General features: G+C 40.8%; 1 protein-coding gene across 3 annotated transcripts in view; it reads left to right on the top strand.

The window, feature by feature from the left end:
- Window positions 1-230: 230 nt before the first annotated feature.
- UTRN (utrophin) overlaps window positions 231-19,670 on the top strand; it is a 501,645-nt gene continuing 482,205 nt past the window's right edge. Inside the window, exons 1-2 of one of the 3 annotated variants that reach the window (XM_059941058.1) lie at window positions 231-730; window positions 5,807-5,971. In XM_059941058.1, coding sequence (XP_059797041.1) covers window positions 5,893-5,971 — 79 coding nt within the window. In that variant the 5' untranslated portion in view covers window positions 231-730; window positions 5,807-5,892. Of the gene's footprint in view, window positions 731-1,355; window positions 1,374-5,806; window positions 5,972-19,670 lie in introns of those variants that run through there. The other 2 variants (XM_059941060.1, XM_059941059.1) reach the window with 2 other exon arrangements.

Below are 19,670 nucleotides of genomic sequence, written 5' to 3'. Positions count from 1 at the left end.
GCGGCTGGCCGGACCTGCTCGGCCCCCTCCTCCTCGGGAGAGCGAACCCCGAGTGCCCGGACAAGAGCCAGTTCCCAGGAGGGCGGCCACGCGCACCCCGGCGGTCCTGCGCCCTCCCCTGCCTCCAGGGCCTCCGGCGCTCCTCTCCCTCCGCCAACAAAGGGGCAGGCCCGCGGGGGGGAGGTGGGGGCGGGGAGGGAGGAGGCGGAGCCGGAGGAGCGAGCCGCTCGCGCACAAAGTTGTGGAGTCGCCTTTCCTCGGAGGAGGGGAGTGGGCAGCCGCAGCCTGCAGCGGGCTTTCTCCCGCCGAGGGGCGAGGAGGAGCCTCCGGCTCCCGAAGCCGATTGGGGAATCTCGGGGAGCGGTGCCCCCCTTCTTGCGGGTCATTTCGGCAGACGGAAAACTCTCTAGTGTTTGGCAAACTTGGTGCCTGCGCGCCCGTTCCAGGTTTGCACTTGGACTGTTTTGTTTTTGTTTTTGGCGGAACTACGGGGCAGGAAGATTGCACAAGTTAGGGGCGTTTTCAGTCGGGTGTCAAAAAAAATTTTTTTTTTCTCTCGGATCTTGTCTGGTTTTCCATAGTTCCTTTTTAAGAAACACCGCATCACAAAGCTCACGTTCGCACACACCCCCGCGATTACTACGCCTCAAACACAGCGGAGGAGCTCTCGGCCCGCTCGGGACGCGGCGGCGGCGGGCAGGAGAGGCGGGCCCGCGGGTCACGGGAGCAGGTAAGCCCATGCATTATTGAGCCTCGGGCCGGGTAATGTGACCGCAGCCCCGGGGAAACGGGGCGTAGGCTGCGGGGAGGATGGACTTCTCTGCGGCTCCCGCGCCCAGGATCAGCGTCCCGAGCTCCTTCTCGAGGCTGAGCCTAAGATGTAACCAAGTTTTGCGTGCACTTTCCTGGGAACCTCAGTTCAGCTCCCCGCGGCGGGACAGAGAATGCTAGAAACGTGGAGAGAGCTCGGGCGAGGAGGTCCTCGGAATCCGTGTAGTAGCGAACGACCCAAACTCCTCCGACTTGTTCCGGGCTCCGTCTTGACTCCCCCAGTCTTCCTCCCGGCTAGGGTGAGAGGGTCGCGCCTCCGTGCGCGCCGGGCCAGTGATCTCCAAGAGGGGACGTGGCTTCCTAGAGGGACTGTCACACACACCGCAGCCCCGGGAAGGCGGGGCCCCGGAGGTGTCCGCAAGGACAGGGTGGGGAGAGGTTCCCAGCTATCCGCCTGGCAGGAAACGTGCTCGACCTCCGGGCCGTTGCTGCTCCCGAGGGTGGGGCTTTGGAGAGGTGACGAGGGGCGCTCGGTCGGTGCGTAGTCCCGCGCGGTCGCCTCTTCTGGTTTCCCGGACCCTTGGCATCTCTTGCTGCAAGTGGTAAGGTAACTCATGTCCCTTTGTGGCTCCGGGTCCGAGGCTCTGGTTGCCCAAGGCCCCTTTAAAAACCAGGACAGCACTAATTTTAGGCTGTGCAACTTTTAGAAGGCACACTGTTAAAAGTGAATTTTTTCGCCAAGCCCCAGATTACCAAAGGGACTCGTGCCAGGGTTGTTTCAAGGGGGGGAGAAAACGTGTCCGACTTCCAAGAGCCAGGGAACTCACACTTTGTTTTACGCTTAACTGGGGAGCCCGGGTCTAACCTGGGTTTAACAGCCCCTCTCACAGGGATGCCCCGGGGAGAGCCTCCTCTTTACCAACCTCCAGGTCACCTGGGTCACCAGGGCCTCGCGGGTCGGTTCTTCATAGAACTCCCCTTGGGACGGTCAGTTGCCGTAGCGGGCGTGAACCGAGTTCGGGGAAGCCCCGATTCCCGGGGTTCGGGCGGGAGCTCACGGCCTCAGGGACCCCCGGCAGTAGCCTCGTCCATTCCTTTGTAACTTGCATGGGCCTCAGGAAGTCGGGTGGGCCCCTCCGGGCTGGTTGCTGGTGGGCCCGGGGCACGCAGCCTGCCGATAGCGCCGCGAGTCAGGCGAGAGCTGCTGGAATGCGAAGCTCCTGGGTGTCTTGGCTTCCAGAGGGCCAGGTGGCGAGGGCCAGGGTTTACGCGGGGTCATTCCCCGCCACCTGGACCCGCATTTATGGGACCGATGAGACAGCTCTTTAACTCTCCTTCAGGTGTTTACCTAAAATTGATTGCCCCTGTAAACAGCATTAACCACAACAGTATGAACCTTCCCTTGGAGCGCTTCCGAGAATGAATGGCAGTTCTTGGCACTGGGCGGTGTCTTTTACTAAGTTTCACGCGGAGCCGCAAACTCTGGCCCTCTGGGCTTCCTTTTCCACTCTCTCTAGCATTCTTAGGTTTTGGTTCCCGGTGTAAATGAATGAATAGTTTTTGCCTAAGGACCCACACCATATTTCCATCGTAACTGCACATCGTTAAACGTGTTTGTATTCTTACATTTTGTAATTTCCAAATTAAAAAAAAAATTAAAACATTAGATTTGCCCTTAAGGCCATTCCCCCATACTTTCAACCCGGGTTTATTGCCACACACTCACGGCTTCTGGCCCATATGACAGCCAGAGACGTTCTGAAGAAAGTTGGTGAATATAGAGTGTACTGGTTTCAGTGAGAAAGAGCTGGCTAAACTGTGCAGAACATCATTATGAGGCAACAGAACCTAGAGCAGAGGTAACAATAAATTACAACTGTAGGGGGCTTAAAGCTTGTAAAGCAATATCCCATTCATTTATTCTGTTTCTCACCTAGCTTGGTGTGGAAAATGGCCTTGCTTCCATACTATTGATGTAGAAGTGGAGGGTCACACGGAGGCACATTGTTAGTGATGAAACTTTGATCTGTCTTCTGACAACCAATAATGAATTGCTGCCATATGTTACTCAGCTTGGAGACCCCTGCCCATTAGTGGCACCAACTGTCAGTCAGTGGGTATCTGTTACTGTTAAAATGGTCTTCTGTGCTTCTCCCACCTTCCCATTCTTTCCTTGTCCTCTGATCCCCCTCACTGCTGTATCTTTGTAGCATATAAAGAAGAGAAAATCTGAGAGTTTATCTTAAGTAGTGGCAAAATAAAATATTATGATGAAGGAATATTAATGTGCAAATGAAATAAAGTTCTGTGTGAACAGTTTACTTATCTTTTAGGGACTGGGAAAAGTCTTTGGAAAGTGTTGAAGAAGACCCTTGGCTAAGACCACTTATGAAGGAGAGCATTAGAAATATCTTTCAAAGGGAATAATTAGTTGCTTTCTAGTAAAGAGAATTTTTTGGGGGCAAAACTGATTTTCCATAATGAAATTTTATGCGCATTCTTCTGAACAAAGTTTTTGGTTCTTGAATAAAATAAAATACACTTAAGAAATCAGCAAATCTTTTGCAGTTATATACCCCCCAAAAAGAACTTAATTACATAATAATCCATAAAGTATAACAGTATTGGACGATATAAAAAATGAAAAATGTTTTTTATACCCTCACAAAATCTGGCAGGCTGATGATCTAATCCATGTATTCCTCCCTACTAGAGGGGAAATTGTTCCTAAAGCTTTAGCAATCCACCACAGTTTTCATGTGCGTCAAACACTTTAACACTTAAAACATTTTTCTAAGGTAATTTTGATCTCTTTATTATTAGAACACACCTTTTTCCTGACTGGTAAGGAAAAAAATAATATATTTTATATATTTATATATTATAAAATAATATGGTGTTTCCTTGAATGTTATATGTCATAAAACATTGTAATATGTAAAACTTCTAATTATTTCATAAATATGTGAAATGAAATATATTACAAAATAATAATGCCACATGGTGTATCCTTGAAATAAAGAACTGAGTTGTCTAATCCTAGTTAGCCGTAAACTCTGGTTGTGATATCTATTGTAATATGTGAATTAATGTCTATTATTTGTAGATTAATATTTGGATGTGTTGACTGTTATATTCCCAATTAAATGATTAATTTATTTAACTGGCATTTGGGGTGCTCATAAGGGGATGTTAGGATATAGCCAAGTTGCTGAACTTAAACTTGAATTCTGATTCTGTTTGGATTGTTTGGGCATTGTGTTCCAGGAAGTACTAGGGCTATTATTATTGACATTCTTAAAGAAAAGTGGTACTGCAGGATAGAATCCTCAATTCTTTACATTTTAAAGGTGCCTCTGACTAATTAATTGCTAAAGGTTAAAATTATTTTGAGTGATATGTATTCTCAGCAGAATCTTCATGATGTATTTTCCAGAATAAAATCTGTGTCAATGGATAACATGTAACCGTCCAGATTTATATATAATCCAGACCATTCCTGAGATCAGACCTTTTTGTTATCTCCACTTGTATATCTCAGAGGCATCTCAAACTCAGTAAATCCAAGTCACACTCATTATGTCTTCCTTTAGAGGCTCATCCTTCAGTGTTCCCCAGCTCAGTGAATGACTCAATTGCCCAAGCCAAAATTGGGCAGTCATTTTGCACCTCAGTATCCTGAACGTCTCATATCCAATCAGTGTCCAGATCCTACTGACCTTTACTTAATATATAAAATACCACAAGTCCACGCACTTCTTTCCATCTACCCTTATTTAGGCCACAATCTGTTGCTTCCCAGCTTAAAACCATCTACTGGATTCCCACTGCTCTTTTTTTTTTGGCTGCGTTGGGTCTTTGTTGCTGCGCGCAGGCCTTCTCTAGTTGCCGAGAGCGGGGTCTACTCTTCTACTCTTCGTTGCGGTGCGCGGGCTTTTCATTGCGGTGGCTTCTCTTGTTGAGGAGCATGGGCTTTAGGGCGCGCAGGCTTCAGTAGTTATGGCGCACAGGCTTAGTTGTTCCACGGCATGTGGGGTCTTCCTGAACCAGGGATCGAACCCGTGTCCCCTGCAATGGCAGGTGGATTCTTAACCACTATGCCACCAGGGAGGTTCCCCCACTGCTCTTTAGGAAAGCCTTGACATGGTCTCTAAGGCCCTGTCCCTGGTCCTATCTACCTCACCTAGTTCAACAGGTCTCTCTCCTCTTGGCTGTTCTCTCCAAAAGCACTGGCTCAAATGTCACCTCTTCAAGAAAGCCTTCTTTAATTGCCCAGAGCAAATCAGATTCTTCTTCTGTATGCTCATACTACTCTATGCTTCTCCTTTATACATTTGTAACATATTAGTATTATAATGAAATAATTGATTATATAATTAATTGCTTGGTGTCTATGAATTTCAAGATAGTACAGGCTGTGTCTTTTTTTTTTTTAACATTTTAAATTTATTTATTTATTTATTTATGGCTGTGTTGGGTCTCTGTTTCTGTGCGAGGGCTTTCTCTAGTTGTGGCAAGCGGGGGCCACTCTTCATCGCGGTGCACGGGCCTCTCACTATCGCGGCCTCTCTTGTTGCGGAGCACAGGCTCCAGACGCGCAGGCTCAGTAGTTGTGGCTCACGGGCCTAGTTGCTCCGCGGCATGTGGGATCTTCCCAGACCAGGGCTCGAACCCGTGTCCCCTGCATTGGCAGGCAGATTCTCAACCTCTGCGCCACCAGGGAAGCCCTGTTGTCTGTTTTTGATAGTCATATTTCCATTGTCCAGATCAGTGCCTTACACATAGTCTCTGAATGAATATTTGCCGAATGAATGGTTACTATATATAACTTTATATAACTGTATATGACTATAAATAATGTATATGCATAGTTTGATATTTATAGTCATATATATTATATAGTCATTATACATATTATAGTTGTATATTATAGCAATATATGTAATATGTTATATATGGTAATATATATGTCAACATATGTATTACAGTCATATATATATATTTTTCAAATTAATACTTTCCCTTTTCTCTTTAGGTATTGATGTTGATCATTATAGAAAACAGAAAGTCTTAAAAAGAGGACCTTGTAAAGTCTTTGGATTATATTGAAACTCAGCTAAGATGGCCAAGTATGGAGAACACGAGGCCAGGGCTGATGATGGGCAGAACGAGTTCAGTGACATCATTAAGTCCAGATCTGGTAAGTAATGGAAGCTTAAGAAAATGAATGATTCTTATGCATAAACTACTTAGAAGACACAGGTTTTTATTGGCTTGTTTTGTACTGTTCTTGTGAGACAAACTTCTTTTGAGAAACATAATTCTGACAAATGACTATTACATTGTAAATGGTAATATAATATCTCTGTGTATCCTATCTTAATTTCTCAACCCAACTTGGTCTCCTGGTATGTTGCTTGGCATTGCTTGGTGAAACTGCCACCTGTTAGTTGATTGCTGTTCATTTATAAGAAACCCCTTGAACACAAAATGCAGCTTAAAAAAACTGATGCTTGAAGTAGGAAGTACCGTGGTTTCTGCTGGGATGGGTCCTCTTGAGTTTTGCTTCCATACCGCCTTTCCTCCATCCCGTTTGGTGACCATTTCTAGGCCAACAGGTGTCTTCCTACCTGTTCTTCCCTTTTTGAAACTTCTTATGAACCTTCTCGAGGCACAGTTTCCACTTAGGTAATGTAATAAACTAGACTAAGACAGATTAATGGTTTTCATATGAACATTTAAATTGGGGACTTAAGGATACCACTCCCTCCCCCAATTTTTTTATATAACCGAGTGCTTTTTGACTCTGGCTGTACAAATGAATCAACTGGGGAGTTTTTTTTAAAAAAAATGCAGATGCATTGTCTCCACTACAGAACTATTGAATAAAAATTTCTGTATTTTTAAAAAGCTTCAAATACAATTCTGAGATAGACTCCATGGGGAGATATTTTTGAGCAGGCAGGACCTTTCTGAGTTTTGAAAATTCCACAGAACTCTACCCTGGGTGTGAACACTATACTTAAGTAACTTTGAGAGTTACTTTGGGCTATAAACTTACATCCAGTGTCACTTTAAAACCATAAAAGGAACCTAAAGTCTGTTTTTGCTGTGTGCACCATCTTTATTTATGTTAGGAAGTTATTTCTTATTGTATGAATCTGGAGAAATATGCACTGAAAATAAGCTCCAAATTAATAGAGATATACATTTAAGATACATTTCCCTCCATGACACTATTGTTGGTTGATTGGTAAAGATTTTGGTTATTACAGTCTTGGCTCTAAATATGTAGCTGCTATTGTGTAGCTTGAAGGATATTTTGTGGGGGGTACAGCTTAATATCTTATTTTAAAGTATGCTCTGAGAATGTTTTATTGCCCCCAAGTTATTTTTGATTTAAATGCTTTAGTAGTATAGAGTACTATGTCGATATAAGGGATTACTAATATCTTCTTAAGAGTATAGAATGTATATCCAGAAATATATAAATGTAACAAGGAGGAAAATGAACGTGAGACCATTTAACGTATCCATGCTTGTCATGTTCTATAAATTGTGAGGAGTTATGTTATGTTCTTAAATAGTTTTCTGAGTCAACCTCCATTACAGTAAGACCTTTGATATTTATAACTATGTACTTTAGCCATGTTCATAAAAAAGTAATTATATAAGTTTAAAAATACTGGGTATATATGATGTGTACCCATAACTTTCACACTATTCTTTAAATTAAAAATGATTATTTCAGAAGACTGGCTATTCTCATACACTATTGGGGGATAGTTGGGCAAAAACTATTACATGTTTTTAACATATGCATAGCCAGTTGGCCCAGTAACTCTATTTTTGGAGTTTTGTTCCTAGGGAACACACAGAAATATACAAGCAAAAAGTTGATCACAGAAAAAAATTATAAACACCATAAAAATCCAATATTGAGGATTGGTGAAATCATAATTTCCCAAAGTATTTTGAAAGCAGCCTAAGTTCTAATGTGTAATTCAAATAAGGATGTCATAAGCAAAATAATTTTAGGAAACAATGGTTAACCTACGCTGTTCCTTTTAGTATAGGGCACTTGAATAAATCATGTAGAAACTCAGTGGAGCTAATTAAATTAGCGTGTATTTATAAAGTAGAAGATTATACATTCATAAAAATGTTTGTGTATGTATATGACCATAGAAATATGTTCTTGATGTTACAAAAAATATGTGCAATATGAAGTCATTTATGTGAAAAATATTTTTTTTTCTAAAAAGTTTAGCAGGGTGTATACTAAAATGTTAACAGTGGTCATCTTGGCGTTTGGGGATTATAATTTTTCTCTTTTTGCTCGTATGTACTTTCTAAAGCTTTTCAATGAGCCTGTATTACTTCTTATATTTTTAAAGTATTTTTAAAGTATTCTTAATAATCTCAAATTGCTTCGAGTGTTTTAATGCCAAGGTGATGACTATTACTTTTTTTTTTTTTTTTGATGGCTCCTACTTCAAAAAACATTGAAAAGTTAGCAGTTGCATAGCTGAGATCTGAATCACATTCTTTTGGCTGGATTATGTTACAAAAAGCAGTAGATAAATTTGGATATGAATGGGCCTATTAGTTCCAATCTTGCTTTCTGGAAGGCACTTTTCTGATTCTTTTAAGGTAAATAATAACTCAGTGGTCAGTTCTCATGGTACTCTAAAATTTACATGTTGAACAGGGATCTTTAGCTCAGATTAAGTCAAAGGAATCATCTACATATAATGCATATATTTTTTTAACATCTTTATTGGAGTATAATTGCTTTACAGTGTTGTACTAGTTTCTGTTGTACAACAAAGTGAATCAGCTATATGCATACGTATATCCCCATATCCCCTCCCTCTTGTGTCTCCCTCCCGCCCTCCTTATCCCACCCCTCTAGGTGGTCTCAAAGCACCAAGCTAATCTCCCTGTGCCATGCAGCTGCTTCCCACTAGCTATCTATTTTACATTTGGTAGTGTATATGTGTCAGTGCTACTCTCTCACTTCGTCCCAGCTTACCCTTCCCCTTCCCCGTGTCCTCAGGTCCATTCTGTACGTCTGTGTCTTTATTCCTGTCCTGCGCCTAGGTTCATCATTTTGTTTTTTAGATTCCATATATATGTGTTAGCGTACAGTATTTGTTTTTCTCTTTCTGACTTACTTCACTCTGTATGACAGACTCTAGGTCCATCCTATAATTCAAAAAGAGTCATGTACCACAGTGTTCATTGCAGCACTATTTACAATAGCCAGGACATGGAAGCAACCTAAGTGTTTGTCGACAGATGAATGGATAAAGAAGATGTGGCACGTATATACAGTGGAATATTACTCAGCTATAATGCATATTTTTAAAGATCCTCCTTGGATGCGTTCCATGCTGAATTTTTACTTTTTCATTTTTTTAAGGGAATGTTGTCCTATAGGAGAATTTTGATTCAAATCTGTTCCTCTATGTATCTTGCTTTTGAGGGACTAGCTGTGGGGGAGGGGATAGAGATTAGGGTGGAAAAGAGAAGTGATGTTGAGATTATACTGGTAAATTTACCTCTTGGTTTATGAAGATTCCTCTTCCTCTCCAAATCCTTGAGTTTGGACAGTCTAAAAGCCTGGCATCATAAAAATATTGGTGCATTTTATGTTAAGGTATTAGGATTGTTTATATTGACCTTATTCAATATTAATTTGCTTTATGCAGTGTATGAGGTTTAATAATTTTTTAAAGTCATTTTCACCATCTAAGCAGAAATCTGAAATATCAAGAGTAGGTGAAGAAGTAGTTTCATGAATATAAAAGTCATACATTTCTTTATGGTTGTAATACATTTGCCTTGGATTTGAGTGACTTTTAGAAAAGAACTTGAAAGAATATGACCTTTAATGATTCAGGGCCTGGGCTTGGGTAAAAGTAGATCTTTCCCTAACTTAAAACACGCAAGTCAAATTCATCCGTCATTGAGTGCATCTTTGATAACCTGAATTAGTGGGCTTCAGAAAGTTTAACAGTTTATTAAGTATTTTGAGAGTAGGCCAAGAGTAAGAATTTTTTTAAGTGAAATATGTTGTCAATGGAGTCTGTGATGCATAAACTTCTGCTTGGATCATTTTAAACATGAAATAATAAAATGGTTTGAGATATGTGTAAAATCAAAGAATATCCTGTCCGCTATTTTATTCTGTCAATAGCTGACACTAATGCCAGTAACATAGAATAAGTCAACCTTTTCTGTTCTTCTCAGTGCTGGTGTGGTAAGTTTTAGCTCAAAGCCCCCTAAAGAGGGTAGACTTCAGGGCTAAAGACTGTGCCAACTAGCTCCAAGTGGGGATTTTGACTGTTTAGGGATTAGAAGCAGAGATTCTCAGATGGGAACATTTGTTGAATGAATTAGTCGGTAAACTCCACATCGTTGTATGATTGAAAGCATTCTTTCAGAGCCTTTAGGCAGGAAGCCTGAGTGTAACAGTTTTATCATTTCTTTCTTCACCTTTTCTATTCTTGTGTAATCCTGGGATCTAATTGTTGAGGGAACCTTAGAGGCCCTATCACCTGGCCATGCCTGTGGGGTGGTTACCCAACCTCTGCTTGCACACCTCCAGTGATGGGAATCTCACTGATGATGATGATGATAATGATGATAATTCTAGCAACTTACATTTACTGAACACATACAATGTGCAGATGTGGTGCTCAGAGTTTAATCCTCACAACCACTGCTTTACAGATGACAGACATGAGCCACACAGAAGTATAATAACTTGCCACACTGGCCTTCTTTCTATTTCTCCAAAGGCCCAGTCATGCCTACCTCAGGGCCTTTGCACACGCCTCTTCCCCTGCCTTTGCCTGATGGGCTCTTTCTTGTCATTTAGAGCTAGGCTTCAGTGTCACCTCTGAGAGAACTTCCCTGCTGACTTTAGAAAGTACCTCTCCCAGTCATTCTTGACTGTATCACTATATTTAAGTTCCCCATATGCTCTATCACTATCTGGTACTTTTCTTGTTTTTTGTGATTGTTAATGTCCTTCCTACTAAAATTTAATTCTACAAGAGTAGGGACCCATGTATCCCTGGGACCAAGCGCAGTGTCTAGCTCACAGTAGGTGAGCAATGAATGTCTATTCAATGAAAAAGGCTACAGAACTAGAAAGTACTAGAGCTGGGGTGAGATCTCAGGTGATCTGACTCTAGAAACCCTGCATTTGACTTCTGTAGAGTGCCCAGTTTCCTAATTTACCGGGTAGTTTATTCTGTTGCTGCCGGAACGTTCTTTTTTATTTTGTACCTAAATCTATCCCTTAGAAAATTTGCAGAGTATCAATTGTATTTCTATATCCTCTTCCTTCGTAGTTACAAGACTGGGACCCTGGGCTGTGAGACAGAGCTGCTCCAGGCCTCCGGCTGGCATCACAGCGCTGCTAAAGGAGGGCCGATTGCAGGAGACAGCGTGCTGCTCCCGGCCCTGATTACTGTCTCTGCTCTCTGTCATTCTCTGTTAAGAGTTAGCAAAGGGGAAAATAAGAGTTAGCAGTCCTCTGGGTGGGTAGAAAAATTGATAATCTGTTTCTGACATGAATTCCCTTTTCTCTTTTCCCCTGTCTGCTGCTCAAGGCTTTTAACTGACTGGTGAAAAAAAAGGTAGTGGATTTCAGATGCACTGCGATATGGCACAGTTTTAAGTCCTGGTCTGATGCCCAGATGGGTATCTGGCGTTGAAAGAGCTGGTAGGGGTAGGGGGAGGGAGAGAGAAGAAAAGAGAGGCCAGTGAAATAAAAATAAAACAAATTATTTAATATGGAATATTATATATACCAGGTTACATTTATAGCAGGCCTAAAAAGATGCTATGTTTGCAATAAAGTAAACTTGCTTAACAAGATGGGGTTTTATGAAACTATGAGGAAAGTTACCGTATTTGTTTATCTTTTAGAGGCCTTTCTTTAGGAAAGACAGTGGTTACGTTGTATTTCCCATTGGTCTACCTCTTTCTCTTTCATTTAAAGAAATATCTGTGAGGGGATTTTCCTAAAGAGTTTAAGGGACTGTGAAAAATAGTTCTTCTTCTTGTTGTTGTTCTTCTTCTTCTTCGTTTTTTCCTTTTTTTCTGAAGCTTTACTTGGCTGGAATACCTGTGCTTTGAAGGGAGTCTTTGAGCAGATTTGGTTTTTTTCCATGAGCCCTGGGGATTTGTGGTGAGGGACAGTGACCCTGGTGGAAATTCAACTCCGGCAGAGGAGAGCAGCTATTCTTGACATGCGCATAAAAATATTCTCTGTGTTGGTACCTCATTATGCTGAAGTAGTGCCATCATAGAAAAGATTCTGTATTCATGTGATTCTCATGACCTGTTATAAGGGTTGTGAAAGCTGTGTCAGTGATGCGTTCTTGAGAGAAAAACATGAATTGTGGAGAATGTTCTAAACAGTGGAAGTACTTTATTATATAGACAGAATGGAAAACTCAGTTTTATTGAGGCTTATTTGAGTCCAGATTTGAGCTAGATGCCAATAGGATGATTTTCTGGGAACAAGGGAACATGCAAGATCGTTGATTTTCTGGGAACAAGGGAACACGCAATATCGTTGATGGTTGTAAAAATTACTTAAAATTTTATTGCGAAAGATTACTCAGGGGCTTTCACATGTATTGGTTAGATTTTTTTTTCTCCTTAAGCTGTTTGTGTGGAGGCAGAGGTGTTTCCTGTATTACTCTTTCTATTTTTTTGGTATGCCATAAGTGTTTAATAATGAATACAGTCAGTTTAGTATTTGAAAGGTGAGTCAGTGTGAGTTTTTAATATATATTTACCTTCGAAATGATGGCTGTGGACTGAAGAATCTAAGCCGGATCTAGTCCTTTCACTTTTCCTTCCTCTGCTCCTCGATTAACACCCGTCAAGCGTGGGAGGCAGGTGGGCCCGGCTCTCCCGTAGCTCTCCGGTCTTGGTGCTGATGCCTTTTCACAGCCAAACACCTGAGATTTCTTTATATTCCGTGGGCCTTCTCTGTCAGAAGCTTGGTCTCCTAGCCTAGCTAATAAGGGGAACTGTTTGTGTGTGGGCTCATCTGGCAGCTAAGATTAAGGTTTGGAGTGGTACAACCTCACATTGGTTTTGAAAACTCAATTTACTAAAAAAAAAAAAAAAAAAAAATCAGTTTTGTCACAGCCATTGAGCTCATGATATAGAGCAGGAGAATAACGTTTCATAGGTGAATATTTTCAAATGAACTTTTTTTGGGAGGTGGGTGGTTGGCTAATTATGATTTCTGTCCAGTTCAATAATCTTAGCATTGAATTATGTAACATTTTTTTTTTCCCAAAGAGCAGAAGAAAAGCACATAATGGGATGTCTGATGTAGCAGAGAAATCCAATAAAAAATATGACTTTATGTCTCGAAAGTGGCACAACTTTGAAAAATGCCGTGGTTGAAAAAATATCTGCTTAGATCATCTTCTCTAATTCCATAGTTTTAATATTTGCACATTTCTTCCATGCCATGTTCTAATTAAGATTTTGGTGTAGGACATTTTCGTGAAGAAGACCTGGGGGTGGAGAACAGCATTTTGAGTTTAATACTGATTGATTGCTTCTCTTGCTACTCATCAGCTATGTGAGTCTTGTGATTTAATATTAGTTCAGTAATTACATAGATGTAAACATATGCTTTTATTTTGAAAGTCCGGTTTTGGGTTCAGCCTCTATCCGGTTCTTAACTCAGGCTGTATGTCAGATTGACCCCTGGGGATTCCGATTCAGTTAGTGGGGTGGGGTCCCGGCATCTGGAGTTTTAACAGGCTCCGAGGGTTATTCTGTTTAGTGCCATTGATTTATGGACAAAGGAGGCAGGCTTAAGGCTCTTGGAACCAAAGTGAAAGTGGTCTGTGCATTTCAAAGGAGCAGGGAGAACTACAGTCAAATGTTGAAGATTATTTCTACTTACAAAATCTTTTTAAATAACTTTAAGAGGTAATGGATTTCTTGGTATTGGATGTTTTTTTCTTTTGCCTTGTATTCTGAAGGGTTTTGGTCATGTTGAGCAAAGGTAAAACTGTGTGAAGTGAGTCAGGAGAGTGATGAAACTTGGTGCATTTCTTATTGTGGTCTGTTGAACCAGGGGATCGTACCAAAATATTCAGCCCTGAAATATTTCTTCATGGAGCACCTTGGTCTTCAACTTGGTGCATTGAACCTCTTCCTGCTGCAAGCTTAATGTCGAATCCTGAATTCTTTTGTGGAGTCATCTGAACTCATCATAAAAATTTATTGTCTATCTTTTCTAAGAAAAATTTCCAAGGCAGATGTGGTTTTGACTCGTGGTGAGGAAAAATCCTCACATCCATCCTCTATGTTGGTTTTCTTTCGTTTTTTTTCTTTTTAGTTAAGTTATAATTTATTCATACAGTGGAATGATTTGCAATGAAAAATCACACATTCTTTCTGTATTGATATGGGATGATTTCTAAGATATGATATAAAGTGTAAAAACATAATAACATTATGCTAGTTTTATCTTTAAGGTTAAGGTGTTACATATGTATTTGCCTCCTTGTTATTGTAATTTTAAATAGGTGAAATCTAGTACTTACATTTAATATAACTATACTTTCTTTTTGCTATAAAGTAATTTAAAAATGAGTGAATTTTAAAAGATGAATAATGATTTTTTTTGTCAATGATGAATTAGGAGTTAAGTGATGTATGGACCACCACAGCAAGTTCCCTAAGGATCTATAAATACACCCCAGAGGTCTTGGGATGTTCTTATATTCATTTAACCAAACCTAACCAAACACCAAACCCCCAATCTCTTATAGTCCTTGAGTTATTTGCCGTAAAGTCTTTGAGCTCTATTCTTTAACCTCTTTGAAGATACAGAAGGGAATATTCATTTCTTCATTGATTAAACAACCTCCAGGGTGGTTTGAGATACATAATTGCTTTTCTGTAAGTCATTGTGTGGTATTTGAGATCAGTCTCAGAATTTGATGAGATCTATTCCTGAGGCAGTTTTAAGATTGAGGCTTACAAAGAGACAACCTGGTGAGGCCTGAGTGGGATTGATGATTTCTATTTGAACAGAGACTTTTGTGCAGAGGTTGTGCAAGTGTGAATACATTTTTTTTCCTGAGATTTTATTGAGATATAATTGACATACAGCACTGTGTAAGTTTAAAGCGTCCAGTATATACAGAAGGGATAATATTAGGTTTGACTTACGTACAGCATGAAATGATTATCATAGTAAGCTTAGTGAACCGCCATCGTCTCATATAAAATCAAAATTTAAAAAGGAGAAAAAAATTTTTTTTCTGTTATGAGAACTCAGGATTCACTCTCTTCACAACTTTCATATATAACATACAGCATTGTTAATTACATTTATCATGTTGTACATTACATCCCTAATACTTTATCTTGTAACTGGAAGTTTGTCCCTTTTGACCAAAGTGTGGGTAAATTTTCTTTTTTTTTTGGATAATTTTTTTTTATGGCAAAATATACATAACATAAAATTTACCTTTTAAAACATTCTCAAGTGTACAGTTCAGTGGCATTAAGGTACATTCATATTGTTGTGCAGTCATCATCAACAGCCATTTCCAGAATTTTTTCATCTTCCCAAAGTGAAACTCTGTCCTCATTAAACACTAACTCCTCTTCCCCCTCCCTCAGCCCCCGTCATCCTTATGAGGAAGGCTTTTCAGATATATTTGAAACAAATAGACCACAAAATAAAACCAAAATCCATCCCAAAACAGATAGACTTAAAAACCAAATTTGGTTCTAGGTCGTAAATGATCCATGTCTCAAAGTGAATTGTTATATTGCCAGTTTAAAAATTATACTATCTTTTTTAAATTGAGGTATAATTGACAAATAATATTATATGAGCTTCACGTATACAACGTAATGATTCAATATTTGTGTATATTGTGAAACATGCTACAATGAGTCTAGTTAACATATGTTCTAGCAACATAGTCATAACATTTTATTTTCTTGTGATGAGAGCTTTTAAAATCTACTCTTAACAACTTTTGAATATGCAGTACAGTATTATTAACTATAGTCACCATGCTGTATTTTATAGCCCCAGGACTTACTTATTTTATAACTGGAGGTTTGTACCTTTTGACCCTCTCCTCACTCATGCCCATCCCCAACCCCTGCCTCTGGTAACCACCAATCTGTTCTCTGTGTCGTTGAGATTTTGTTTTTTAAGATTCCATATATAAGTGAGATCATGAGGTTATTTGTCCTTTTCTGTTGACTTATTTCACTTAGCATAATGCCCTCAAGGTTTATTCATGTTGTTGCAGGGGGCAAGAATTCTGTCTTTGTTATGGTTGAAAAATATTCCAATGTACATTTTCTTTATTCATCCGTTGATGGACACTTAGGTTACTTCCATATCTTGGCTATTGTAAATAATGGTGCAGTGAACCTGGGGGTGCATGTATCTTTTCGAGTTAGTGTTTTCATTTTTTTTGTGTAAATACCCACAAGTAGAATTCCTGGATCATATGGTAGTTCTGTTTTTATTTTTCGGGGGAACTTCTATACAGTGGCTACACCAATTTATATTCCCACCAACAGTGCACAAGAATTACCTTTTTTCTACACCCTCACCAACACTTGTTATTTCTTGTCTTTTTGATAACAGCTATTCTAACAGGTGTCTGGTGATATCTCATTGTGGTTTTGATTTGCAATTCCATGATGATTAGTGATGTGGAGCACCTTTTCATGTACCTGTTTGTTGGTCATCTGTATGTCTTCTTTTGGAAAATGTCTGTTCAGATCTTTTGCCCATTTTTAAATGATTGTTTGTTTGTTTTTGCTATTGAATTGTATTAGTTCTTTATATATTTTGGATATTAACCTGTTGGAGGAGGTCATCGAGGGGATGTGACTGCTGGTTGACCTGCAAGGAGGATCCAGGCAATCAGAGGCTCCTCAGCCCCTCCCCATCCTTGGAATATACGTTCCACTCACTCTTCCTACACTAGGAGCTACTTCAGGGATGTAGCCTTGAGAGAGTAATGTGTTATTGAGACCATCTGGGTCATATATATTACTAAATCCCTTAAGGACTCTATATAAACTCTTAAGAATTTGGCCAGGCAGAGATCTACTCGTCTTGCTGTCACCAAAGACAAGCCTCATATGTAAGTTCCCTTGCTTATTAAACCTGTCACCTACCAGTGAGGAGTGGTCTGCCTCTTTCTTCCATCTCTCCTTGCCCTTTGTGTATGGGGGCCAGTTTCACGTTTTACTTAGGGAGCTCTAAAGGTTGCAACCAACGTGACCCCTTATCAGGTATATGATTTGCATTATACTGTCTTTTAAAATTTAAAGTACAAGTATGACTCAGAGCTGGGAGAGTGAATCTGCATCTTATTTGGTGTTGAAGGCTCCTGGCCTTATCCAAAAGCCACCTTTTGGGGGGGTTCTGAGATAAAACTCCATGTATGCTCTAGTTTACTTTGTTACCGTATATAGTCCCTTCATAGGTGTTTGGAAAATGTTATACTGAAGGATGTAAAGATATTTATTTTTGTAGTTTTACATGTGGTATCAGTGGCCAGTTCTATAATATAACAGACCCTTCCTCATATGTTAAATCCCATTTTAATGCTTTGTCTGTAAAAAATTATCAGAGTCACTTGAATTATTTTAACTTATGTGTGCTTTTTCAAGAGATGTAGCCTGTTAGAAGAGTGTTGGTATTTGGAGAATGCACACACATGCTTGCCCTCTGTCTGGGGCTGGCCTTATTGAGAATTCGGTGTAGCACAGATCTTATTCTAGGGACCTGGCATCAAGGCAGATTGCTCAGAGAGGGGAACTCATTTGCATGTATGTTTCAGTGAAACATTTAGGGAAATCTGATGCTGACCTATCTTTCTAGCCGCCCCCCAACCCCCCACCGCCTGCAAAATACCCTGTGAGGGAGGCCAGTCGTCCTTTTCTTGCCTTTGGGACATGGCTTGCTTTGTTTTCTGTGCTTGATTGTTCTTCCCTCCCCACCCCTTAGTTTTGAAACCCCCATCTTTCAAACATCAGCATAAATGCCACAAAGCATTCTACTCTTTGATCGATCACAGAGTCACAATCTGTCTCCTTCCCTCTTGTTCACTCTTTATTTCTATTTTTGGCTCTTCTTGTTTGTGTATGGGTACATGATTTCCTAATTTGACCTTCTGATTGCCAGCCTTTAGCTTAGTCGCCACACACAGTAAGTGCTCAATAAAAGCTTACCATGCATTTTAATGGTTTAATGAATCAGACTTGCTTATATACATACCTTATTCACTCAGCAAATGCTTGTTGTTCAGTCAGTGTTGCTAGATGATGAGCCCAGAGGTGAGCAAGACATGTGTCTCTTCTTCAGGTGCTCTCAGGCTGGCTGGGAAGAGAGGCGTAAAGAGACATCCCTGCACAAAACCCGGCACCATGTACACGAGGCTGTGGGAACAATGGGAGGGGGAAGGACAAAGTCTTTCCTTGTTGGGAAGGAGGGTGGGGCTGGAAAGAGAGAGCCTTAAGAGGAAAGTAGCTGAGGTGTGCCTTGAAGGATGCGTAGGAAGTAGCCGTGTGGATCATGGAGGAAGGGCATTCCAAGCTGATGGATAAGAACAGTGCATTTTGAATCTGCAGCTGGTAGGTGAGTGTGGCTGGGACATGTGTCTCAGACGATGGGAGAGGGTGGGACCAGATTTTGAAAGCTCTTTTTTTTTTTTTAAATGTTTCTTTTTTTAAATTTTATTTATTTATTTATTTATTTATTTATTTATGGTTGTGTTGGGTCTTCATTTCTGTGCGAGGACTTTCTCTAGTTGTGGCAAGTGGGGGCCTCTTCACTATCGCGGCCTCTCTTGTTGCGGAGCACAGGCTCCAGACGCGCAGGCTCAGTAGTTGTGGCTCACGGGCCCAGTTGCTCCGCGGCATGTGGGATCTTCCCAGACCAGGGCTCGAACCCGTGTCCCCTGCATTGGCAGGCAGATTCTCAACCACTGCGCCACCAGGGAAGCCCCTGAAAGCTCTTTTGAAGCATGCTAAGTGGTTTGATCTTTTCCCTGTAGGGAGCCGCTACAGGATTTTAAGTGGGTTAATGTCGAAGGGGCTCAGTATTGTTTATCAAAAAGATAACTCAGTCGACAGCATGAAAGATAAACTTAGAAGGGAGCAGAGCTGAAGGGCGGAAGGGAGCAGGTAAGAGTTGTGAAAATAACTAAGGTTAGAGATCATGGGGGCTTGGACCAGCGTGGTACGGGTAGAGAAGGAGTAGGGGAGAGGATTTGAAAGATCCTTAGTAGTTAGTAACAACATGTATAAAACCACCACCTAAACTTCACTTCATGGGGTTTGTTTTATATTTTTCAATCCGATGTATAGCTTTTCAAATTATAATTCATATATATATTTTTCAATCAGATGTACAGTTAAAAAATTTATAAGTCATGTTACAGCCCTTTCGGTATTAGCTCTTCCTCCAGAATTTTAATATTCTTTTCTTTTTTTTGCTGTGCCGTGCAGCGTGCAGGATCTTAGTTCCCCGACCAGGGATCGAACCCATGCTCCCCTGCATTGGGAGCGTGGAGTCTTTTTTTTTTATATATATTTTAATTAATTAATTTATTTATTTTTGGCTGTGTTGGGTCTTCGTTTCTGTGCGAGGGCTTTCTCTAGTTGCGGCAAGTGGGGGCCACTCTTCATCGCGGTGCGTGGGCCTCTCACTATCGCGGCCTCTCTTGTTGCGGAGAACAGGCTCCAGACGCGCAGGCTCAGTAGTTGTGGCTCACGGGCCTAGTTGCTCCGCGGCATGTGGGATCTTCCTAGACCAGGGCTCGAACCCGTGTCCCCTGCATTAGCAGGCAGAT

This window comes from Balaenoptera ricei, chromosome 12 (assembly GCF_028023285.1).
Source record: "Balaenoptera ricei isolate mBalRic1 chromosome 12, mBalRic1.hap2, whole genome shotgun sequence".
Classification (NCBI taxonomy): Eukaryota; Metazoa; Chordata; class Mammalia; order Artiodactyla; family Balaenopteridae; genus Balaenoptera; species Balaenoptera ricei.
Note: the sequence above shows the minus strand (reverse complement) of the source record. Positions and strands in the feature narration are given on the sequence as shown.